The sequence below is a fragment of the Staurois parvus genome, unplaced genomic scaffold (assembly GCF_062004578.1).
Source record: "Staurois parvus isolate SC_StPar_1 unplaced genomic scaffold, SC_StPar_1.0 ptg000068l, whole genome shotgun sequence".
NCBI classification, from domain to species: Eukaryota; Metazoa; Chordata; class Amphibia; order Anura; family Ranidae; genus Staurois; species Staurois parvus.
In genome coordinates this window covers 9,830,092-9,856,070 of record NW_028317864.1, presented here as the reverse complement: position 1 = coordinate 9,856,070, position 25,979 = coordinate 9,830,092, and the positions used below count along the sequence as shown (strand labels likewise).

The 25,979-nt window shown below is 41.1% G+C and overlaps 1 protein-coding gene across 3 annotated transcripts in view; it reads left to right on the top strand.

The window, feature by feature from the left end:
- FAM120C (family with sequence similarity 120 member C) overlaps positions 1–25,543 on the top strand; it is an 83,896-nt gene extending 58,353 nt beyond the window's left edge. For 2 of the 3 annotated variants that reach the window (XM_089669129.1, XM_089669132.1), the window contains exons 10-16: positions 1,506–1,755; positions 1,841–1,955; positions 2,052–2,261; positions 8,846–9,047; positions 9,123–9,261; positions 13,039–13,099; positions 19,010–25,543. In XM_089669129.1, the coding sequence (XP_089525255.1) occupies positions 1,506–1,755; positions 1,841–1,955; positions 2,052–2,261; positions 8,846–9,047; positions 9,123–9,261; positions 13,039–13,099; positions 19,010–19,234 (1,202 nt within the window). In that variant the 3' untranslated portion in view covers positions 19,235–25,543. The remainder of the gene's footprint in view (positions 1–1,505; positions 1,756–1,840; positions 1,956–2,051; positions 2,262–8,845; positions 9,048–9,122; positions 9,262–13,038; positions 13,100–19,009) is intronic. The other variant, XM_089669131.1, reaches the window with a different exon arrangement.
- The last annotated feature ends 436 nt before the right edge of the window (positions 25,544–25,979 follow it).

Below are 25,979 nucleotides of genomic sequence, written 5' to 3'. Positions count from 1 at the left end.
AAATTCCCCAAAAACTCATTCCCACATGGAAACTTGTATGGGCAGCTCCTGGGACTCAAGGCATCAGCATTCTTTTAGTAAGCAATGTACGCATGAGGTAAGGACAAAGGTGTAGTCTGGGAGGCAGGGTGGACAGTGCTGGTTGGGATTTGGCTCAGAAGTTGACAAACCCAAACAGGAAGTTATGGGCAGATCAATGGGTATGTTTCTGTACCTGCTGCATTTTAAAGGGATGAAACATGGGGAATTTTGCATGTATTGAGGACTTGAACTACATTTGTGTTTCTTTTTCCCTAAGAATAAGTTTCCATGATATAATCCTGACATTTTACACCTTCATTCAGTTTTGAGTCTTCCTTTCATGACCGGTACCTTTATCCTAGATTTCACGATAGAATGCGGTGTGGGAAACCCATGATCCGTGTGTTTCCTGCACTGCATTCAAATCGCACTGCCCTTGCGATCTGCAATGGGTAATGGGTGTCAATGCAATTTTAATGATAATGACACCCTAAATGCAGGTCGCAAAGGCTGTGCGTTTGCCTGCACTGGGTCGGATGGTAGAAAACAACCACGCAATCTGGTTTCAGTGCGGTTTCAGTATTGCTGCATGCACAAGTTTGGTGCATGCCAATCGCACCGCACTGAATCGCATGTGAATCGCACAGCAATGTGGTGCCGTTCCTGTGCAACTTATATGTGGTTGATAGTGTACACCGAGGCTTTGACCTCGTAGATTGGTAATAACTGATATGTTGCTCTTCATCCATGTTCTCATAATTGCATTTGCCACTAGACAGGAGCTCACCCCTACAGTGTGAGCGTCTTCTGCTGGTTTTCCCAGGAATATTCAACCTGGGTTATGTGTTTTGCTTCCATATTGCACATTTTGCTATGGAGGGGGTTTATTGAGTCAGCATGTCTTCCATCATCTGGTTAGCAAAATCTGGACCCCTTGCCATGCTCAGATGCAGTATTGCATCCAGGGAATTTTAATAGTTTCAACTCAAGTTCTTCCAACTCCTCCACTGTTAAAAGGCTTTCAGAGAAGTATGATTTCTTTTATTTCTCCTCTTGACTTCATTATATTCTTTTGTTTACCAAAATAATGTTACTTCCCCTATACCTATGTAATAATCAGAATGTTGGCTGCATGTCAAACCGTTTCTGTTGAATAGCCCTGGCATATGTTTTATTTTGCTTGTCAATGAAGGTTTTGTAAGAGTTGTGTACATTTTGGTTATTTAGATTAGATAGGTGTGGAAGGCTTCTAGACTGTACTCCTGCTGACACATAATGTTTGTGGTTTCGTGAGCTCCCAGATTTTGGTATCTTGAGTGTGGGGATTTCTGGAAAGTTGGAGTTATGCAACAATTTTCCTTGTATTACATCTGATACAACCCCACATGGACATCTTTTGGCCATTCCACAAATTATCTGCACCGACAGGTCTTTCCCCTTACTAAAAGATGACAACCCACGTTTCTGTGATTTTGCTTTTGCAGTTCCGCCAGTGATAATTAAAGAATGGTCTGCCTATAAAGGGAAGTCACCTCAGACTCCAGAGTTGGTATCGGCCTTGACCTTCAGAGAATGGACTTGTCCTAATTTGAAGAAACTGTGGCTTGGAAAAGCCGTAGAGGACAAAAACCGCCGGATGAGAGCTTTCCTGGCCTGTATGAAGTCAGACACACCCAGCATGTTGAACCCAGCTAATGTGCCCACCCATCTCCTCCTCATGTGCTGTGTGCTGCGGTGAGAAGAGTCAGCAAATCTATAGGTTAAATGTCCGTCGTTCCTTCCGGAGGGTGAATAGTCATGGCCTGTTCTTTATTTGCAGGTATATGATGCAGTGGCCTGGAGGAAGAATACTACTTAGGCATGAGTTGGACGCATTTCTAGCACAGGCTGTATCTGCACAACTTTATGAGCCCGACCAGCTACAGGAGCTCAAGGTAGGTCACCTTTATAATATCTTCTACATAAAAGATTGTGCCAGAGATATATTGTGTAAGCGACTTATGAAACTCTGACTTGTTTTCATTGGCCAGATTGAGAAACTGGATACTCGGGGTGTGCAGCTTGCAGCTCTGTTCATGAGTGGAGTGGATACCGCACTATTTGCCAATGACGCCTGCGGCCAGCCTGTTCCCTGGGAGCACTGCTGTCCGTGGATTTACTTTGATGGGAAGCTGTTCCAGAGCAAGCTGAACCGAGGAGGACGGGAGAAAGCACCTTTAATTGATCTTTGTGATGGCCAGGTAAGAAATCACAAGTCTTTGTGAAATGCACAGGACTACAGGTAACATCAAAGTTATGTCATTATATTTCAGGTAAGGTTTCTGTAGTACATCAATTAATGTAAGTGCCGCAATATGACTTGGTATCAGCAATCCCCTGCACAGAAGAGTTCAGCTAATGAGATTTACTTATAAATAAATAAATTATGAGATGGGTGAATTTGTATGATGAAAAATCAATTGTGCAGTCATGTTCACGTGATAACATGGGACATGCTAAGGAGGAGAGAACAGGGAGATACGCTATCAGAGGGCTGGTTTTCCTTTCACTGTCCTGTCATGGGGTGGGAGGACAAGACCTGTAAGTGAAATTGCCCCCCTCCCCTGTCAGACTGTGGTGTGTAGCAGAGCTGTAAAAATCTCCGACCTGGAGAAACAGAAATACAATTTCTTTGCAGTGGTAACTTGCCAATCTATAGGCTCTCTCTTTGGTGTCTGATTACATAAAACGCCTATAATGTTCCTTGTAGCAGGGGACGAGGGACACATCTTTTTCTTCTTTCTTGTATATCCAAACCTAAAACCAAAAATGTAATATATTGCAGGTTGCTATTAGTGGCTGGATGCTTTTTTTTTCCCCTTTTCTTTTTTCCAGCTGTTTTTCCTTAATTTTCACCAGGTAATCCTGACAGAAATACACGTTCTGTCCTAGGATGGCAACACCCAACTGTATTTATGGAGAGAGCAAGGGTTGTCACACTAGACTCTACAGGCTGAGGACATTTTCCCAGTCAGTAAAGTGATGCGACCACCACACCTATGAACTGATAAACAATAATGTGTTACACATTTTTATTTTTGGGTTTGGATATCTTACAGCTTGTTGGTGCTGGCATGTTCCCTGTTTAACCACTTGCCCTCCCCCCTTCCTGACCAGGGCATTTTTTGCGTTATGGCGCTGCGTTACTTTAACTGACAATTGCGCAGTCATGCAACACTGCACCCAAATTAAATTTACGTCCTTTTTTTCCCACTAATTGAGATTTCTTTTGGTGGTATTTGATCGCCTGTGCGTTTTTAATTTTTTGCGCTATGAAAAAAAAAGGCTGTCAATTTTGAGAAAAAAAATATTTTAGAATTTTTGCGGTGTAGATACTGGAATTTTTTTCATTTTTCTTTTTTTTTTTACTAGTAATGGTGGCGATCAATGACAGGGAGGAGAACTGTTTTGTTTACAAACAGTTCTCCTCCCAGTCGGAGATCCTTGCCATTCGGCAGGCGCCAGCGAGTAATCACCGGCTGGGACCCGGTGATTGACATCCGTGGCCGCGAATGGCGGTGCGGGTAGGGCGAGTGCGCTCCTCACCCGGAACTGCAAAATCACGTATAATCATACGTATATGTACGTGATTTTGCGCATCCGTGCCGCCCTGTAGCAGTATTTCTTCTATAGGGGGGTGTAGAAGCGGTTAAAAGAACAGATCAGTGTGAGATGAGTGTAATTATGTTCACTTCAAATATCTGGAAAAAGTGATAAATGTAGTAAACGGGGGGGGGGGGGGGGGTAATCACTCCTGCTGAACTATTGTGTTCCGACAGTGGGAAGACTTTTCCCCTGTCAGAATACAATGATCGGCGGTGATAGAGCAGCATTTATCCAAGAGTGGTTGTATAAAAGTCAACCAATATATCGACCTCTGTACAACTGCTCTCCCCATGCATGGATTGATATTTCAATCAGGGGAGACCAGGGAGACTACAAAAGGTAAACCATAATTACACTTCACTCTATAGACCTTTAACTGAGAGTTGGACCAACATTCGGCCTGTTCAGCAGGGACCGGCCAAATCTCAGTGTATGTATGGGCTGACAGGTTCTGCCGGCAGTGAAGGCTCCCCGCCAGCAGAACACAATATCACCGTGGGCGTAATTCCACCATCAACACTGACTGTGCTGATGGAGGAATTTATCTAAGGCTTGCCTTACTTTTTAACATGGATTATGTTCACGTTCTAAGATTGTATCTAATGGTTCTTCCATTCATTGAGAACATGAACTCTTGCTCCGGACACCTGTGGTAACGCAGAGGGATCCCACTTTCTACTCACCTTTTGTAAGGTCCTAGTAAATGGGGAGTAATTTGTGCTCCTTGAGGAGGACCTGTCTGTCTTACTAAGAAGGGAGGTTTCAAAGAAGGTTCTGCTTTTTTTTTTTTCTCCATAAAGCTTTATTGAATAAATCTACAATGAGGATGCATAGACAAGAATGTAATATACAGTAATACAGTAACCAAGAGATGAAAGGAGTGGTCACCCCTGACAGATACAGTTGCAAGAAAAAGTATGTGAACCCCTTGGGATTACGTGGAGTTTTGCATGAATTGGGCATAAAATGTGCTCTGAACGTCATCTAAGTCACAACAATAGAAGAACACAGTCTGCTGAACATAATACTACACAAACATTAGATGTTGCCATGGTTTAATTGCACATAACATGTAAACATTCACAGTGCAGGGAGGAAAAAGTTTGTGAGGCCCTAGCTTAATGACTTCTCCCAGAGCTAATTGGAGCCAGGAGTGAGCCAACCTTGACTCCAATCAGTGTGATGATATTGGATGTGTTGCTGACAGCTGTCCTGCCCTTAAAAAACACACACCTGTTTTGGGTTTACTGGTTTCAAGAAGCACTGTCTGATGTGAACCATGCCTCGCAGAAAAGAGCTCTCAGAAGACCTACAATCAAGAATTGTTGACTTGCATGAAGCTGGAAAGGGTTACAAAAGTATCTCCAAAAGCCTTGATGTTCATGTGTCCACGGTAAGACAGACTGTCTACAAATGGAGAACGTTTAGCACTGTTGCTACTCTCCCTAGGTCGTCCTGTAAAAATGACTGCAAGAGCACAGCGCAGAATGCTGCATGAGGTAAAGAAGAATCCCAGAGTGTCAGCTAAAGACCTACAGAAATCTCTGGCACATGCTAACATTTTTGTTGACACATCTACAATAAGGAAAACATTAAACAAGAATAGAGTACATGGGAGGACACCACGGAGGAAGCCATTGCTGTCCAAAAAGAAGATTGCAGCACGTTTGAAGTTTGCAAAAGAGCACCTGGATGTTCCACAGCACTACTGGCAAAATATACTGTGGACAGATGAAACCAAGATTGAGTTGTTTGGGAAGAACACACAACACTATGTGTGCAGAAAAAAGTCACAGCAAACCAACATCAAAACCTCATCCCCACTGTAAAACATGGCGGAGGGAGCATCATGGTTTGGGGCTGCTTTGCTGCCTCAGGGCCTGGACGGATTGTTGTCATTGATGGGAAAATGAATTCCAGAGTTTATCAAGACATTTTGCAGGAAAACGTACGACCATCTGTCCGCCAACTGAAGCTCCGCAGAGGATGGGTGATGCAACAGGACAATGACCCAAAGCATACAAGTAATTCAACAAAACAATGGCTGCAACAGCACAGAATACGCCTTCTGGAGTGGCCCAGTCAGAGTCCTGACCTCAACCCGATTGAAATGCAGTGGCATGACCTTAAGAGAGCGATTCACACCAGACATCCCAAGAATATTGCTACACTGAAACAGTTTTGTGAAGAGGAGTGGTCCAAAATTACTCCAGATCGTTGTGCCGGTCGGATCTGCAACTACAGGAAACGTTTGGTTGAGGTTATTGCTGCCAAAGGAGGGTCAACCAGTTATTAAGTCCAAAGGTTCACATACTTTTTCCTCCCTGCACTGTGAATGTTTACATGTTATGTGCAATTAAACCATGGCAACATCTAATGTTTGTGTAGTATTATGTTCAGCAGACTGTGTTCTTCTATTGTTGTGACTTAAATGACGTTCAGAACACATTTTATGCCCAATTCATGCAAAACTCCACGTAATCCCAAGGGGTTCACATACTTTTTCTTGCAACTGTACATAGACTGTCACCAAGGTTCCATTAGAATTCCAGTATATAGTTAGAAAGCAAACATTTGGTAAGGTCAAATGACAACCTAGAATGAATAAAACCTAAAATAGAAAAGTACTTTAACCACTTGCCCTTCAGAGGATTTACCCCCTTTCCTGACCAGCCCATTTTTTGTGCTACGATGCTGCATTGTTTTAACTGACAATTGCGCGGTCATGCAACGATGCACCCAAATGAGATTTATGTCCTTTTTTTCCTCACAAGTTGAGCTTTCTTTCATTGGTATTTGATCGCCTGTGCGGGTTTTTATTTTTTGCGCTATAAAAAATTTTGAGAAAATTTTTTTTTATATACTTTTTGCTATTAACCACTTTAGCTCCAGAGGATTTACCCCCCTTAATGACCAGGCCTCTTTTTGCTACTCGGCGCTGCACTAATTCAACTGATAATTGCGCGGTCATGCAATGCTGCACCCAAACGAAATTTACGTCCTTTTTTTCACACAAATAGAGCTTTCTTTCGGTGGTATTTGATCACCTGTGCGCTATTTGTTTTTCACTCTATAAACAAAAAAAGGCCAAAAATTTGGAAGAAAAACAATATTTTTTACTTTCAGCTATAAAAAATATATAGTAAACTCAAAGTTGGTTATAAATTTAGGCCAAAATGTATTCTGCTCCATGTTTTTGGTAAAAAAAATCCCAATAAGTGTATATTGATTGCTTTGTGTGAAAGTTATAGCGTCTACAAACTATGGTATAGATACTGCAATTTACGCCATTTTTCTGCTATACAGCACTGCGCTAGTTTAATGGACAATTGCGCGGTCATACAATATGGTACATAAATGAAATTTACATCCTTTTTTTCCCCACAAATTGAGCTTTCTTTCGGTGGTATTTGATCACCTGTGCGGTTTTTATTTTTTGCGCTATAAAAAAAAAAAGGCTGACAATTTTGAGGAAAATATTTTGGACTTTTTGCTATAAAACATGTCCAGTAAAAAAAAATCAAATTTAGTCATAAATTTCTGCCAAAATGCATTCTGCGACATGTCTTTGCTAAAAAAAAACCCAATACGTGTAAATTAATTGGTTTACGTGAAAGTTATAGCTTTTTCAAATGGCGGGAAAGATACTGGGATTTTTAGGTTTTTTTTTATACTAATAATGGCGGCGATCAGCGAATTATGGCGGCGATCAGGGACTTATGGCAGCGACTTATGGCGGGACTGCGGCGGACATTTTGACATTGGGGGGTACTGACTTGGGGTCACTGACATCCCCAAAAACACTAATACAGTGATCAGTGCAAAAAAAAAAAAAACTGACACTGTACTAATGGCAATGGGGAGGAAGGGGTTATTTTTTAGGGAAGGGTTATAGGAGTGAGGGGAGTGTTTTACTAGGGGGCGGGGGGGTGTACTGGGCAGGACAAGGCTGATCGAGAAAGAGAAACTCCTCTTTCTCAATCAGCTCATCCTCGAGCTGAGAAGGAAGTGACAGACAGCACAGCTACTGCAGCTGTGCTCTCTGTCACTGATTGCCGCCGATCGCCGGGACATAGCCGCTAAGGAGCGGCTGTGACCCGGCGACTGACATCTGCGGCGGTAATCCACAGGACAAATAGGGCGGCGGCGCGCCTCGCGTGCGCCCCCTATTTGTTTACAAGACACACGTCTTAAAACGTGGTTTTGCCTGTGAGTGCCGCCCTACATGTACAGTGGCTGGGCGGCATGCGGTTAAACATATCCAAGGAAAAAATTTAAAAATCAAATTTTGTCATAAATTTAGGCCAAAATGTATTCTGCTGCATGCCTTTGCTAAAAGAAAAAAATCGTAATCCGTGTAAATTAATTGATTTACATGAAAGGTATAGTGTTTACAAATGGTGGTATATATACTGGGATTTTTGTTTTAATTTATTTTTACTAGTAATGGCGGCGAACAGCGACTTATAATGGGACTGTGGTGGGCATTCTGACACTGGGGGGAACTGACTTGGTGTCACTGACATCCCCAGTGACATCAGTACAGTGATCAGTGCTGGAAAAAAAAAAAAAAAAGCACTGACACTGTACTAATGCCACTGGGCAGGAAGGGGTTAATATTAGGGGGGATCAAAGGGTTAACTGTGTGCTGTTTTACTATGAGACTGTGTCTGTGTGCTGCACTTAAGCACACTGCTTTGGATGGCTTTGCTGTGCACAACCATCCAAAGCAGTGTGCAGGAGCTGACGGGGAGAACTGTTGTGTTTACAAACAGTTCTCCTCCCCGTTGGAGATGCTCGGTAATCACCGGCCAGGGCCCGGTGATTGACAACCGTGGCTGCGAATGCGCGTCCCCTACCTGGAGATGCAAAATCACATCATATATATATATATATATATATATATATATATATACACAACGTGATTTTGCGCACCTGTGCCGCCCTGTAGCAGTATATCTTCTATAGGGCGGTCAGGAAGCGGTTAAAGTTGCCTTTGTCAGGCTATCTAGCACATGAGCCCTGTCATTTAATTACTGAATGTACATAAGGAAAACATCCCCCTTTTTGTACATCCAACCAAATTCTGAGGTCTTCTGTGCCCGTCATTGAATGTTTGTAGAGAAGTATGTTAGCTGGTCTTGCATTAATTTATTTGTATGTATTTCTTTTACTCCAGGCGGAACAGGCAGCCAAAGTGGAGAAGATGAGACAAAGTATCTTAGAGGGGATCAACCTGAACCGCCAGCCGCCTCCACCACTTCTGCCTCCACCGCCTTTCATGCCCCCCATGATGCCACCCTTTTACCCTGTTCCACTGTACCCCAGAGCCATGGGCTCCATGCCCCCACCTCCTCCTGGAAGAAACCGAGGTTTTTCAGGTGTGTATTGTACTCTTTAGATGTGTTTGTATTGTGTGTATTTCCACACTGGTTAACTGTGTGCATTCCATGCAGGCGTGCATCCTATTCCACCACAAGGGGGAAAGCTGGAGATCGCTGGTATGGTGGTTGGTCAGTGGGCAGGCAGTAAACCTTCCCGTGGTCGGGGAGCATTTGGAATGCAGGTGGTCTCAGTTGGGGGTCCAGGAAAAGGGTAAGCATGCAGATACTATTTTTATGTAGAAATTCCAAGTTTTTTTTTTGCATTGCTGATAATACATAAAGCGAGTATGAATATACTATAGGAGCTGCTAGTGGTTTTTTAGTGCTCTTCACATGGGTTTGCTTTTCACATGGGTTGCTTTGACTGTGCGAGTTGTGTGATGGAGCCGGCCATTTTTAACCGTCCTTAGATTACAGACAGAAAGGAGGGGGAGACACTGCTGCCATCGCACGTTCCATACCATAGGCAGTAGATGAAGAACTGTACTGGAAGAGGGCTATCTTTTTATCAGTTCAGTATTACATAGCACTTTAGGTTACCGTATGTATTTTTTTTCATGCAGGGTCTGCTTTCACATATCCCAGTATACTTAACCCCGTCATGCCTAAGGGTAAAACAAATCTTAAAGCCAAAGCACAATTTTGCAACTTTGAGATGTGTTTTAGCAAAACTGTACATATCACAACTACTTTGTACATCCAGGTGGATTATATCATTTTTTTTTCAGGGCAAATTGGGCTTTCATTTGTTGGTAAATGGCAATGGATATCTCCTTTTTTTTATTATCTAAGGAAAACTGGCCCAAAACAGTAAAAAAAAAACAATTTTTATTTAATCGTATATTTTTGCTACTACCATAACCAACCACCAAAGAACAACTGAAAATAATTTCTACTCCTGAAAATTGCAGCGATACCTCATATGTGTGTGTTAGTTGTTTGTACCCGTACTACAGCCCAGAAACAATAGTGTGCATTTTGCTTCTATTTTGTTTTGTTTTTTTAATCCTGCCTCTAACTGACACTGATACTAATTAAAAAAAAAAAATCCTGACCAAAGAAAAGAAAATACTGACCCTTGACCCAAACACCTTGATCTAGGTTATTTAATTTATTTTTTTTACACTTTTTTCTCCCTGAAAAGACAGGAGAAATCTCTCTCCATTCATATAGAGAAAAGGGGTGCAGACTTTCCAGTGACTGATTGCTGTGAAAGCCTCTGATTGGATATCACAGTAATCATGTGACCTGGACTCGGAAGTATCACGTCCCGATCCTTAGAATGGGACCTGGGGCTCTCACTGACACCCCGGTCTTTGTGCTGGGAGCGTGCCAATAAAAAGACAAGTACGCAAATTAGAGGCCCTGCGTAAAAAAGCCCAGTCCAGTGAGGCTGCTCATTTCGTACACCAAGGGGTTCATTTTAGTATATCAGATAATTAGTTTCTAGTTATATTGCAGTGCTTTAACCACTTGCCTATTGAGCACTTTTACCCCCTTCCTGCCCAGGCTAATTTTAAGCTTTCAGCGCTCTCACAATTTGAATGACAATTGCGTAGCCATGCAACACTGTACCCATATGAAATTTTTATCCTTTTTTTTCCTCCATACAAATAGAGCTTTCTTTGGTGCTATTTAATCACCAATGGGGTTTTATTTTGCACTATAAACAAAAAAAAGACTAAAAAAAAGCACTGATAGGCAACAGTGATGGGCACATTTGGGGCTGCACTGATAATCAGGGCACTGATCAGTGTAAATTATTCCTTTCACAGATGCCGGTTATCGGCTGTGTTTTCCTCACACTGTGACAGCATCTCCCAGAACTAGACAACCTCCCTGTATCCGTCATTCGGCTATAGCATGATCAAAAAGTGGTTAACCGCTTTCCCGCCGCCCTACAGCAGATACACTGCTACAGGGCGGCAGGGCTGCTCAAAATCACGTATATATATATGGTATTTTGTATTTCTGGGTAGGGGGTGCCCTATCTGCACCACCGGCTTGAGCTGTCGATGACTGGATCCTGGCTGATTATTCCCCGCCGGCACCTGGCAATCGCCGAGTATCACTGACGGGAGAGGTCTGTATGTAAACAATACAGATGTTTCCCCTGTCAGCTCCTACACACTGCTTTGTGTTGCTCTGTATAGCAGAACAATACAAAGCAGTGTTCTTATACAGTAAAGCCCACACACCGCACACAGTTAACCCTCTGATCACCCCAGATGTTAACCCCTTCCTGCCAAGTGCCATTAGTATAGTGTCAGTGCTTTTTATTAGCACTGATCACTGTATTGGTGTCACTGGGCATGTCAGTGACACCAAGTCAGTTCCCCCCAGTGTCAGAATGCCTGCCGCAGTCCCGCTATAAGGTCGCTGATCGCCGCCATTACTAGTATAAAAAAAAATTTCCAGTATCGATTCCGCCATTTGTAAACGCTATAACTTTCACATAGACCAATTAAGTTACACGTTTTGGGATTTTTTTTTTTAGCAAAGACATGGAGCATTTTGGCCTAAATTTATGAAGAAATTAGATTTTGAAAATTTTTTTACTTGATATGTTTTATAGCAAAAAGTAAAAAAAATCTATATATTTTTCAAAATTGTCGGTCTTTTTTTGTTTATAGCGCAAAAAATAAAAACCGCAGAGGCGATCAAATACCGAAAGAAAGCTCTATTTGTTGGGAAAAAAATTGGCCTGGTTAGGAAGGGGAGGGTAAATCCTCTGGAGGACAAGTGGTTGAAGTGTATGTACACAAGCGCTTCCTTATCATAATTTATATATATATATGCAAACATAACTCCTATACACCCTTATTGCTGGCCTGTCTGGGAGTGGACAGTGTGAACAGGCCAGCCTGTGGTGAACTCTGTATTTTCTACTTCCATAGACGATTATGGCTATACCTTACACATGTTTGGTACAGGCACACGTGTAGTTTTATTTATTTATTTTGTTGTTTTGTTTCTTTTTGTCAATCTATATTAACCGCTTGCCACTCGCCAACAGTAGATATTCCGCTAGTGGGCGGGTATCTTGTAGGCTAGGTGACGTACCGTATGTCCCTGCCTGCTTCTGGGTTTTTGGGTGTGTTTGCAGATACCCCTTGCTGACCTGTGCTGTGATTGGACACAGCACACGTTTGTCAGCAAGTTTCAGCCAAAGATTTTGGTTGCATACCTGCTGATTGCTGTGACCAATCACATCAGAGAGTTCTGTGATTACAAACACAGAAATCTGTACACTGAACAGTGATTTGGCTATTTCTTCTCCCAGGGAGATATGTACAGTTTTACTCTGGTCAAAATTGCAAAAATGAAGGTTTGTGTTCCCCTCTTGTCATGAAGGGGCTTGAGTGACTAATGTACAGTAGCTATAAATGCTTGAGGTGTTGTCCCAACACTTAGGACTAAGCAAATGGAATGATGTTACAAAACTAGTCCAGCTGATTACATGGTACCCCTAATTTGTAGAACTGAAAACCTCCACTAACAAATCATAAATCAGTGCTTGAAAGTACATTGATAAAAAAGGTCAGTTTTTATTGATTTCAGAATTATATTCTTAAAGTATAACTAAAGGCAAGACTTTTTTTTTTTAAGTTTTGGATAGATTGGAGAGAGATTAGAACCCTGGTCAGATGTCCCTGTTCAGGAGATTCACCCTCTCTGTTTGTGCTGCTTACCATCATCACTAAAAGTAAAAGAGTCCCAAATTTTGAATTGCCCCCAGAAAAGTATTAGAGGGGAAGTCTTTCAATGGAGACACTAGTCTCTTAATTTGCAGGTATTTCCCTTCACTTCCTGTTTTGTATATGGGACAGGAAGTGAAGGTAAATCTCCCCAATGGAACACAGATGACAAGAAAACTGACGGGTGAAAAAAATAAGTTTTGCCTATAGTTCTACTTTGACAAATCGAGCCAATAATGTGGATATTGAATTCTTTTGTGGTAGATCTGATTCCCCTCTCCTTCTCCTAGGCGTGGAAGAGATCCTGCTGCTAATAAAATGGCAAAAACAAACAAAAAAGTGAGCAAGCAGGTTTGTAGTAACATACCATAGCTGTGTGCATGGTGATATGTGGTTTTTATATTGGAGTGGCTGGTACCTAACTTTTAAAGCTAGGCACACACAGATCGCATTTCAGCTGATTCATCTTCAATCAGCCAGAAATTCGAACCGTCGATGGCCCTGTTATTAATTGGGCTGGGTGAAAATTGTCATCTGAACATTGGTTGCAATCTTGTTAGATGCAATCACTGTTGAGGTATTTGGACATCTGTGTGAATAAAATAGCCGGAAGTGCAGATTCCTCCATGCTGTGGAATTTATTGATTTTCTCTTGCGCTTCCCACGGCCTGAACAAGTGACATCTAGAAAAGTATGAGAGAACTGGGTGCTGTAGGTTGGTAACAACTTACCTGTCTAGATTCCAAATGTTTTTTTTATTTTTGTATGGCCGATCTTGAATCAACAACTTGGGGTTTTCCTGTGAAGTGAACAAACATAAAATGGTGCTTAAAAAAAGAGAAAATTTGTGTCTTTTTGGTTAAAACATTTGTAGAAATACCAGTTAAAGGTGCAAAAGCATCATAGTGTTTGTAAATGGAACCATACTCATAATTAAAGTGACCCCGTCACAAGGGAAATATGAAGGCTGCTATTCCTGGCTAAGGCTGGCCATACGTTATACAATTTTATTGAGAATTTACTAAAAACCATATAATACGAGGTCAAACCAAAACACTTTCAATTGTATCCAGTTAGGCAGGCCCTTGCACTACATAGCTGAAGGTAAATCTAAAGGAAATTGGGCAGAAATTGTAAGAAAATTGTATAGTGTATGGCCAGCCTAAGTCTGGCTTAGGTCCCTTGTGTACTGGCATAATATTTGAACCCCTTGCCCTCCAAAGGATTAACCCCCCTTCCTGACCAGGCCATTTTTTTTACGTTACGGCACTGCGTTACTTTAACTGACAATTGCGCAGTCATGCAACGCTCATGTCGTTGTTTCTTTCCCCCACAAATAGACCTTTCGTTTGTTGGTATTTGATCACCTCTGGGGGTTTTACTTTTTGCGATATAAACAATTATCTGCTATAAAACATATCCAATAAAAACATTTTACAAATCAAATTTCTTCATAAAATCCCAATAATTGTTACAGCGTCTCCTAACCATGGTACATATACTAGTATTTTCCCTTTTTTTCTTTTTTATGCTAATAATGGCGGTGATCAGTGACTTATAGCGGGACTGCGATATTGCGGCGGACATTTTTATAGTAAGTGACTTTTTGTGGGAGTCAGTGACACTAATCCAGTGATCAGTGCTAAAAATATGCACTGACTCGGTACTAATGACACAAAGTGTGTACCTAGTTATGTGCTTGGTGTACAATAGGTGGTGCTTTTACTATGGGAAGTGATGAAACGATTCATGACATTTCCCTGTCAAAACAGTACGATGTAAACAGCCTTAATACTGTTCTCCCTCCCTGGCTGAAAATCCCCCCTTTGTGGTGGAAGTGCAAAATGACAATTTTTAACGTGATTTTGCACAGGAGAGCTGCCCTGTAGCAGTAAAACTACTATAGGGCGAATGGAAAGTGGTTACTAATGTTTACTGAAGAAACTTGTGACACCTTTGTGCAAGGGACCAAAAACTGATTGTAAAGACCTGAGTAATGTTGAGTATAGACAAGTAAAATTCTTCATTGCCATACTGCATTGCACATGGGCATCACAAGCTCCTGAGTATCCATCAGTAAATTAGAACGCTTGTGTGCAAGGGGCCTAAACAAGTGAACACCCGAGTACGTTCCATTTTTGTTTTAGTGCTCTGTACTCTGTAATACTGATCTTTACTCAGCTGTGTGCAGTGTCCCATAGACAACAATGCATCTCATTTCAGATGAGACAGGCTTTAAAGAAGAAGTATGGACAAAGCTCTTTTGGTCCTACTTCTATAGATCACAGGAGTGCACTTAGTTGTGCACTCCTAGGACCCGTTAAAATCCGCTGTCAGCTGATGTCGCAAAGCCTGTACAGACTCTGTAAGGATCTGGACCATATTGTTGGTATCCACCCAGATGCCTGACCAGCAGCTGGCTCAGCCTCTCAGTGTGCTGCTGAGAACCTGAGCCAGCCGCTCCTATCTCCTCCACAGCCCGGCCCTCCAGTGAATGCTAGAGTGACAGAGCGGCTCTTTGCAGGCTGCAGACCGAGCACTGAACAATCAGCAGTGTTTGATTGCTCAGTTCTCAGTCTTAGAGATGGCAGGGAACCAATGCTGCTTCCACCTAGGGGAGTATGACTGTTTTTTTTAATCCCGAACCTCTATTTTAAAAAGTAGAGCTCTGCAAGATATCCACCTTCAGTTTCCAGTGATGCACTGGTTACATTCCATGCCAACCACTGTCATCTTCCAATTGGCCTATTTCCAAGTGCCGGGTTTTGGGCCTTTTTGATTGGCCAGCAGGGATGATAGGAATGTCACGAATGTATGCTGATCTGGTACACCTCACTGTACATTCATTAAAAGACTTCAGGCAGGTAGGCTAGTGCGTCTTATTGCATTTCTCTTGTACAATAAAGAACTGCCAGCTCGCAATTATTTTTTAAAGTTTAGGTTGCCTTTCACTTAAAGTATTTGTTAAGCACAGACATTGTTCCAGGTCAGCTGCTCAGGTGGAATGCAAGCCAAAACATCAACATGACTGGCTGGGAACAAGAGTTCATCAATGGAGGCCTCCATGATCCTCTTATGACGGTGTAGAGCAGTGGTCTCCAAACTACGGCCCTGAGGCCAGATGTGACTCTTTGCTTGCCATCTCATTCAATGATACTAACAATGGTGCATAATTCCCCCCACTGACACTAACGATGGGGCACAATTCCTCCCAATGACACCAACAATGTTGCCCACTGGGACACTAATCCTTCATATGAAATTCCTCTCAATGACACCGACAATCGAGCCCAATGACACCACTCATGGGGCACAATTCCTCTGACACAATTGCTCCCACTGATGCCAAAGATGGGAACTGACTTCAGGACCTTTTCTACTATTACTAATGGCCACAGTCTGGCCCCCCTAAAGTCTGAAGGACCGGAAAATGGGCCTTTGCCTAGAACGTTTGGAGACCCCTGGTGTAGAGGGTTCAACTGGAAAGGATCTAGGGTTTGTCAGGCTTTAGTCTTTGAGTGTGGATTATTCTAACGCCAGTTATCTTTTGATTTTTTTAATTTTTTTTGATGTACAGTACCTACACTGGGTAGACAGCTGAAATTTTAAAATGACCCTTTGAGTAAATAAAACTTGCTGCAAAGGAATATATACTTAGCTCTCCCGTGGTCAGAGGAGAGGTAAGTATAGACAAACCAGCACTTCATCTCCTGTGTCCCCCACTACTCTCAGTGGTTCCTTTTATTGACCATTAGGTGACTGCAGGACATAATAGTGGCATGGAGGTCATCAAAATTGAAGCCAAAGTTAACTTTTATATAAATATATAAAATCGGATCATTTTAACCACCTCCCGTCCGGCCGTTGTATATAAACGGCCTACCCGCACCCTGCTTGTGCTCGCTCCCAGGCGCAACGCCGCGATCCGGTGCCCGCTGTGTCCTCCGGACACAGTGGAATACCGATCATGTGATCACTGATTGACCAATCAGTGATCACATGCAAAGTAGTAAGCAAGATGTCACTTGTGACATCATTGCTTACTACATGTGAAATCTGTGAATGATAACAGATCACATGGTACAAGGCTATTCACAACAGTCTTGTACCATGTGACAAGCTGTGACCAATCACAGCTCACACAGTAGTTCTCAATGGCTGCAAGAATGCAGCTAGAGAGAAGGAGAAATGATTGCTTTTACATCCTTTATGGGTGTAAAAGCAATCAGTGTAAAAAAAAAAAAAAAAATCTTCATCACCCCCAAGTAGTACAGTGTCACCATGGTGACACTACTGCTAGGGTGACAGTATGTAATAAATAAATAATATAATAAAAAATGTAAAAAAGAAAATGTTTAAAAATTATACATTTTTGGTTATAAACTAATTTGGGTTATTTTTTTTTTACTAAAGATATAACGGAATACATTTTGGCCAAGATTTATGATGAAATGCTATTTATTTGCAAAATGTTATAAGAAAAACACTTTTTTTTCAAAATTTTTGGACTTTTTAATTTACATAGCAAAAAAAATAAAATTCCCAGTGGTGAATAAATACTACCAAAATAAAGCTTTATCTGTCTCAAAAAAAATGCTAAAAAATTCATATAGGTACAGTGTTGCATGACCGCACAATTGTCATTCAAAGTGTGATAGCGCTGAAAGCTGAAAATTGGCCTGGACAGGAAGGGGGTGGAAGTGGTTAAGCACCCCTGTCAGTGGTAAATGGTTTGTTTCATCTCTGTAACTGATGCATTCTGCTGGAGATCTTGTTCTTTTGAAAAAGGATAGACTTGCTGGTCAGATCACCAGGTGAAAATAAAAGAAAGCTTACAAAAAGAAAGCAAATGCAGCCATCGCATATGAGAGCTGGTTCACATATATGCGGATTGTTTGAACCGCATCCAGTCCACGTAAAATAACATTGCTCCCTATTGTGTCTGTTCACATATGTGCACAGTCGTGTCCGATTTCTGAGCAGTGTGGTCCGCTTCAGGTGCAGATTGCAGGTTCATTGACTTCTATGGAAACCGCTTCTGAATTGCACGTCATGAGTTTGTGAACACAATTTTCAGGCCGGTTTTCTCTCCTGATCCTGACCTGCTGAACAACTAGCTGGTAAGCTGCAATATAATAAGTGTCTGCTGTTGGGCTGAATACTGCTTTAACCACTTCCTGACCGCCCTATAGCAGAACTACTGCTACCGGGCGGCAGGGCTGCGCAAAATCGCATATATATATATATATATCTATCTTGTATTGAACTGTATTGTTGCTGTATTGTCTCCCGTTATATTGTAAAGCGCTGAGCAAACTATTGGCGCTATATAAATCCTGTATAATAATAATATAATTTTGTATTTCCGGGTAGGGGGCACATGCCTGCTCTGCTCACACCACCATTGTCAGCTACACCTGTCGATCACCAGGTCCTGGCTGGATATTCCGCGCTGGCACCCGGCAATCACTGAGGAACACTTGATGGGGGAGAGGTCTGTATGTAAACAATACAGATCTCCCGTCAGCTCTTGCATGCTGCTTTGTATTGCTCTGCAGAGCAGTACAAAGCAGCATGCTTACAAAGTAAAACACAGCACACAGTAAAACCTTTGATCACCCCAGATGTTAACCCCTTTTTGCCCAGTGCCATTAGTACAGTGTCAGTGCTTTTTATTAGCACTGTTCACTGTATTAGTGTCACTGGGATGTCATTGACAGTCAGCCCCCCCCTCCCCCCAGTGTCAAAATGCCTGTCGAAGTCCCACTATAAGTCGCTGATCGCCGCCATTACTAGTATAATAATTAAATTTAAAAAAAAGTCCCAGTATATATACACCGCCAATTGTAGATGCTATGACTTTCACGTAAACCAATTTAGCAAAGACATGTAGCAGAATACATTTGGGCCTAAATTTGTCATAATTTTTTTTTACTGGACATTTTATAGTAAAAAAAATAGTTTTTTTCTAAATTGTTGATTATTTTTTGCTTATAGGGCAAAAACTAAAAAAAAACTGCACAGGTGATCAAATACCACAAAAAGAAAGTTCTGTTCATGGGAAAAAAAAAAAGGACACAAATTTCATTTTGGATGCAAAGTTGCATGACCGAGCAATTGTCGGTTAAAGTAACACAACGCCGTATCGCAAAAAATGGCCTGGTCCGGGGGGGGGAAATCCTCAGGAGGGCGAGGGGTTAAAGCCGTGGTAAACTTAAGTTAATGGTATAATGGTACTAAATTTCTTCTGCTCTTTTCCAGGGGTCAACAGACAGCCGCAGCCCCTCTCAAGTCAATGGGACCAGTGGAAACACTGTTACAGAAGAAGAATCCAGCTCACAGACGATAGCATGTGCCTTATCCAGAGATTGCAGTGACCCTTGCAGCAATGGCAATGCCTCTCACTTTACTGGAATAAGTAGTGAAGGCGGGGACAACTGCCGTGATGACAAACTGGGTCCAACTGCCCTCCAGAAGGAGGAGTGAGCAGTACAGGGCAAGCGCTGGAGGAGGAGAGTGCTTGAGGGAGGTACCGCCCAACACCAAAACACCCCGAACAACAAAAATCAGCGTATTTCAGTTTGTTTTTTTTTTTCTATTGCCGTATTGAAATGAAATCTTAAAGGCCTACAGCTGGTAAACGGCGCCTGTTTATATCTGCCCCAAGATTTATTTATTTTTTTTAAAAATGTATTCCAATTCCTTACCGGACACACGACTCTGCTTTGTGTCTCTTCCCTCACAGATCAGCATAGTGCAGAGACATGGATTGCATGATGTCTATCTGTATTACAGAGCTGCTCACCCCTCCCATGGGAAGAGTAAGCTATATGATTGAGCAAGCGATCGCAGGATAGCCGCTCTCACAGTTTGTGTTTCCTAGGAAGCTGTAGGAGGATCCTGCCCTATGGAAGATATTCAGTGGCTCTCAGTATTACTGTGAGTGGATTCATGTTCTTGCTGTATTTGCTGTACCTCCCTCCCTCTCTCCGTTCTCCATCCTCCTAGGAGGAAACCTCCTGCCAGACTACCAGAACCTGTAGATAATGTTGGGCTTTTTGTCTGAATTTTATTAATATTATTTTTTATATGTACATATATATATGTATAAATATATATATAAATATGGCCTTTGTACAAAAGGGGATTTCAGGAAAGAAGCTGTTTTTTTTGGGCAGATTTTTCCTGCCTTAAAGTTAAGGTCAAGCCTGTGTCATGCTGGGTCATGTCATTTGATACAGTAAAAGCCACCTCCATCTGCTTCATACAAAATCTCGAGCACCTTTAATCATGTTGCTGCTGCTGCTAAGATGCACCTTGTAATTGCTTTCACCCGCAGAAGGCCAAAGCAGTCCCAATCAGTACAATTGTATTTGCCTTAGCTGTTCTTTTAAGTCCCTGAAAAGTGAGCAGGACAGAGTTTTTCATTTTACGTCTGTCCAGTGATCATTAACTATCGCCATAGAGCCTTCTAGGACACTTAGAGGATACCTAAGCCATTTCCAAAGCGTTATATACATTCTGACATTGTGGTTTTTATATAATTGGCGGGAGAAGATCGCCCACAAAGCGCAGGGACTCATGGCAACCAAACTAATTTTTTTTTTTTTTTTTTCGTAAGTCTGATTGCACTAAGCCACTGAAATCTGGTTGCCATGGGTAACTGCGTTTAGGAAATAAAGGCCTCTGTGTTGGAATGTTAGAAGGAGAAGGTGGTCGTGTAAAATCGAACACGATGGCTCCTATTACAGCAGTTACTGTTTACAAATGAGATCACCCATTGCAGGAGTGGAGAGCACCACACATTGCTTGACGCCAAAGAGGTGACACCTGTCTTGCTGAAGGTGTAATGTGAATGATTGTATGTGCATAATGTGTTATCTGCCGGCACCGACCGCAGATGGGATACGTGCAGAGTACGCATCTAGAACTTGTCTGACAAGGCTCACTGTGTATATTGTGAATATGCATATGTTTGTGCACAGACCTAATGTACAGAGAGAGGCAAAGAGAGATCTATTTATGTAATCTATAAATATATATTTAGGTAAAAGCCACATTTGCATCCTGAGCAGAACCAGTATTCCTCGAGAACGCTGCCGCTGCTGGGGGGAGGTTTGTGGTGAATCGGAACTTGTACTCCGGACGTGTAACTCAAATGAACAGGAGAGGGCAAACTTAGCTCTCGTGTCCAGAGCTCCCGCTGGAAACTTCACTTGATGCCCACCTCTCTGAAACTTAACGGAAACGAGAAACTTTTTTTCTTTTTTTTATTTTCGTACGGTATTTGTTTTTGAACAAAAAAAAAAATACCCCAAAGCCCATCAATGTTTTTTTCTGGTTCAAGGGCTTACAATGTTTTGCTCTGCACCTGTTGTTAGAGATGAAATAAAAGGACCCTTTTTTATGTATTCCAACTCTAGGAACAATAGGGAAAAAAAAACCCAGTTATGGAACACGATAAAGCAACCCTCCTCTTCCATATCACGTTTGTTTTCATTTGGACATTCTAGCTCAGAGGAATTTGTAGTAGATAATGATTTGTTTGTTTTTTGCATCCTCTTGGCTCATTGGTTTCTCTACCAAAACTGCAGAGTTTACTTTCTCTCTTAGGGCCTGTTCTCACTTTGCTAGTTTTCTTGCAGTAAAAGTTTAAAGCAAAAATCCTATTCATCCTTTATGTGGCCATCTGCTGCAAAAAAATAGAACATGTAGCATTTACTGTGTTTATGCATGTTAAACAGGTCAAATGTTTAATGAGAAAAAAAATCTGAATGCTTCTCCCTCACTTTGCACGTTGCATGAAAAAAAAAAAAAAAAGGCCCATATATACACATTTAAAACACAAACCCACAGTAACGGTGTCATAAATGCATGGCGAATACTTACTGCTTAACGGTGTTCCATCAAGATTTCTAGTTCCTAAATAGTTATATGAGAGATGGGTTAGCCAGTCACAATATCGGAAATGTGGAGTTCCAACAGTTTTCAATTCCAGACACAATTTGGCTGAAGCTGGACTCCTGTAAATACGGAAAGAAACACTTTAGTTAATGATTGGAACTCTGCTCACGGTCCCTCTAATGTTGAGGGGATTGGGTGTTAGAATTGACCAAACTTACTTTCTGCATGTACTTGGTATGGCATAAAACTTTTTTTCTTTTAGTAAATCTATATTCTACTGCGAAGAATTTCCCTTCCTGTTGCTTTGCAGTATCTCTATAACCCCTATCTCTATATCTATACTCCCTGCCTAATGATGTGGGGTAAGACACTTCATTCAGGACCTATAGGTGTGAGTGTGTGTAAAAGCCCCCAGTGCTGTGCAGGTATTATAATTATTAAAAGCCTCGGTTTGTTTTTCCCTAGTACAGTGAATATAATTGTCAGATTAATTGGAAGGCTTCAGATGTCTCCAGGGGTTAACAGATGCAGCTATGCCTTGTCATCTTATATCCCTAGGGCTGGCCATAGACGGTTCATTAGTGGGTTGATTGAAAAGGAGGAATCCTCCTCACTCTACCATTGTATTCTGACAGTGGGATTCCCCCCATGTCAGAACACACTGGTCAGTTTTCCAACATTCCGTTTGACAGAAGTTGGTCATTATATCAACTTCTGTCAAGCAGGAACGGCCATCCAGGAATCGAATTTCAGCCAGTCCTTGCTGAATTGGCCATATTTCAATCCATCCATGGCCAGCTTAAGTTGTTATTGAGATAGTGGAACTTGGACCTTGAAAGTCAATGCGTTTAGATCTGTCTGGTGGAGACATACAGGAAGGCAGCAATCCAACTAGTCAGCATATATCCCCCAAAAAAAAAAAACAGAAAAAAAAAGAATAGTCACTGTATATGTATTCGTGTAGAAAGCAACTTAACATGACTCTAGTCAGCATATCGTATATCTAACAAAGCCAATCGTAGTATATTGCCTGTTGTAGAAAGCTATGCAGCCTTGAGCCCCGTGATAAGATGCGTATGTATTCATTGCATGCTATGCTTCTTTATTAGTGTGCCATAACAAGTTCAGATCTAGATTGTCTGCTACAATGAAAACAAGTGATTTAGTAAACATAGATACCAGTTACTGATTTCAGCCAAAAAAAAAAACACTTTGTTTTTTTTTCTTTACCATGAGATTTTCCCTCCAACCCTTCATGACTTTACTAGTAAGCAACCAGTCTGTTGGCAGAAGAGCTCAGCTGTTTTCCAGTGCAGAGCTGGTGAACACGTTACTGCAGTGTTGTGGCTCTGAGAACAGCCCTGACATTGCATTGTTGTTTTTTTTCCAAGATATTCTTTTAAAAAAGAAGGGAGGTATCCTTACAATGGTCTTTCAAACTTCAGCGATACAGTTCCAGCAGTGTAATCGTCTTGTCACCGAGATTCCTGTCTAGGACTAAAGAATAGCAGTGGCCGTGATGACAAACTGCTCTCTTCCGACGTTGACATCGATTGATACGCTGCTGCTGCTCGGACCTCTTCTTTTAGACATTATCAATCGTGTCCTGGGAACATAAAACCCCAGGAATTGTGACGAAAATTCCCCTCTGTTTATGACGGCCACCAGATGGACTTCAATTCTACTTGGAGAATTCCTTTTTTTTTTTTTCTTCTTCAAACAGTGGCCTCTGAAGTTGTCCATTTTTTTTTTTTTGCAATAGCCAAGATGGCTAACAAAGGGCAACGCAACTATAAAGGGGGGAACTTGTTATTTCACAGGGGAAACCAACAGCCAGTTCCCACCCGAGGTGTCAACTTGTGATATATTGAATCTTTTAATTTTGTAAGCCGTTACAACTTAATACGTTTTTGTGTTTTTTTTTTTTCTTTTTACTGCATTTCACAATAACTAATTTTAATCACACATGAACATCCACTTAATGATCCACCATTAATTGCCGTTATTGATTTAGACTCTTTGGGTTTTATTGCAAAATACACCCTCTATATGTCATTTTTTGTTATCTGAATTAGTAATTCACATTATTTAGCTGGTGAGCAACTAAAAAACGAAAAAAAAAAAAGGTTTTAGTCACCAGGGCTTGTTTAAATGTTTATCACTAACCATACTCTGATGTCGAATTATTAGTGATTGCTAATCTCATTGATATCACATGATAGTATAAAGCTGCACTTTCCCTGACACCTTTCTGACATTGAGCGCACACTTTTCTTGGGTCATCCTATGCTGATCGGAGATCATAGATAATGGTATAATGTAGACGTTTCTTTATTAAAAAATAAAAGCATACTGAAAGGCCTAGTTTGATTTCAGAAAGGTAACTTGAACATATAGTGCTGGTTTGAATATATTAACTGCAAGTTACAAAGATGGTTCAGTGCTCAAGTAGCCTGCTAGGTTCTGCCCTGACATGTAAAGGGGAGGGGCGGGTGGCTACTTTCTTTGATAGAACACTTGTTCTTTATTCTGTATTTAGATTATGGTAAGAACCCCTGTGGTGTAAAAGAAGCCAGATTAGCTTTGTTCATAACCTGGAAGGGGTGGTTAGTATGTTAAAGGAGCAATCATTAAAGTATTGCTTCATTCCTTCTTGATTGACCGTTTATCTGACGCTGCCCATCAATGCAGCACCTACATGTATCAAAGATGAGCACCCACAATGACTATTCTGGGCCAACTTGGGGTCAAATGCATTGTCCATAGGCCTTTCAGTTTGAGCAAACTGTTCACATTTAACTCTGTTCCTTTGCCTTAGTTTTAGTGCTTTTGTAGTTTGATCATCTAAAAGCTTGGATTATGTTGTGCGAGGAAGATGGTGGATAGTATTGCTGTCTGCTTTTATTTTGCGCTTTTTGTTTTTATTTTCTTTTACCACAACCAGACATCAGATTTTTGATGTCTTAAAAAAAGGACAGCCAGCTTACCTATTTCCTCCTATTTTTATTTTATTTACTTTCATATATTTTATTTCTTTTAATTTCAAGGATGCGACACATCCTAGGGGATAAAACTTAACACATAACTGCTGAATTAATGTCTTTTAAATGTTCTTCTTTTAGGTGTTCTACGAAACTAACAGATCATTTTCTTGTTAAGGTTTTAAATGTAAGAAACCGTTTAAAAAATAAAAAAAAATATAAGAAAAAAAATTCCTTGCACCTAATTCCTTTGGGTGTAACCTTAACCCATCTGTATCTGCTGAACATGTACTTTGTGATATACTGCTTCTTTTATTCCTGGTTTAGTGGTAACTAATTGCTGATCTTTTTTTTTTTTTCTCAAGAAGAAACAGAGCCTTTGAAAGTAAATATTGCTGACTTTCAAAGTGTACGTATATATTTCGTAAGCCCGCTCCCTGTTGACCCCAATTAATATAAACTTCTGCTTTTCTCTTTTGAAGTTTCTTTATTGAATTTTTTTTTAGCTAGGTGAATCCTTCACTGCAATGAATCTTTGGTAGTAATTCATGATGTTTAACGGATTCTGTCTGTGTTAATTACAATGGAAAAAAAAAATAAATAAACCATGGCTTCTGGATTATATTTTCTCCCCTGTTAATAAACGCCCCTTTATGCTAGTCACCTGTTTAGTGGATGGGTAATGTGTAACTATCTCCCACTTCCCAAAATCTTCCTGTCCTGTAATTCCCCACCCCCAGCATCTCCATAGTTTATCAATGTAAGTTAGAGCGGCTAAACTCTGGGAATGTCTGTCGTTGCTGAGATGGTGAACTTATGATGCAGAATGTTTAGGAATGCTTCATGGAGGAGCTTGGTTTTCCAGTTAGAAAGACTTACAATGCTTAATAAAGTCTATTCTTTTAGTAAATCTATGGCTGCTGTCATTCTTTTAGTGTCTTTACTTTTGATATTTTCCATATAAATGCATTTACAGCTTGCTGTACCTGGTAAGAAAAAAAATATATGGAAGTGGCTTGGGAATTGGCCACATGTGCTCACAGTTTGGGCCTTACCCTAGGCTCACACCTAAGCGTTTTCTAGTACAGTCCATTTTACATGATTTCCTATGGGACAGGTTGACATCTTTCACGTTTTCACCCGATGCGTTTTATGGAAAGAGTCGGGGACTTTTTTCAATGCAAAAAGTTGCATTTTTGGTTCAATAGACTTCAATGGAAACTCTGCAGAAAAGCATGTATTGCGTTTTTAAAGCGTCAGAAACGCCTCAAACGCAACCTGCATAGGTGTGAACCTAGACTTGATGTGGAATTCTAGGTTAAATCCTAACCAACTTTAAAAATGCT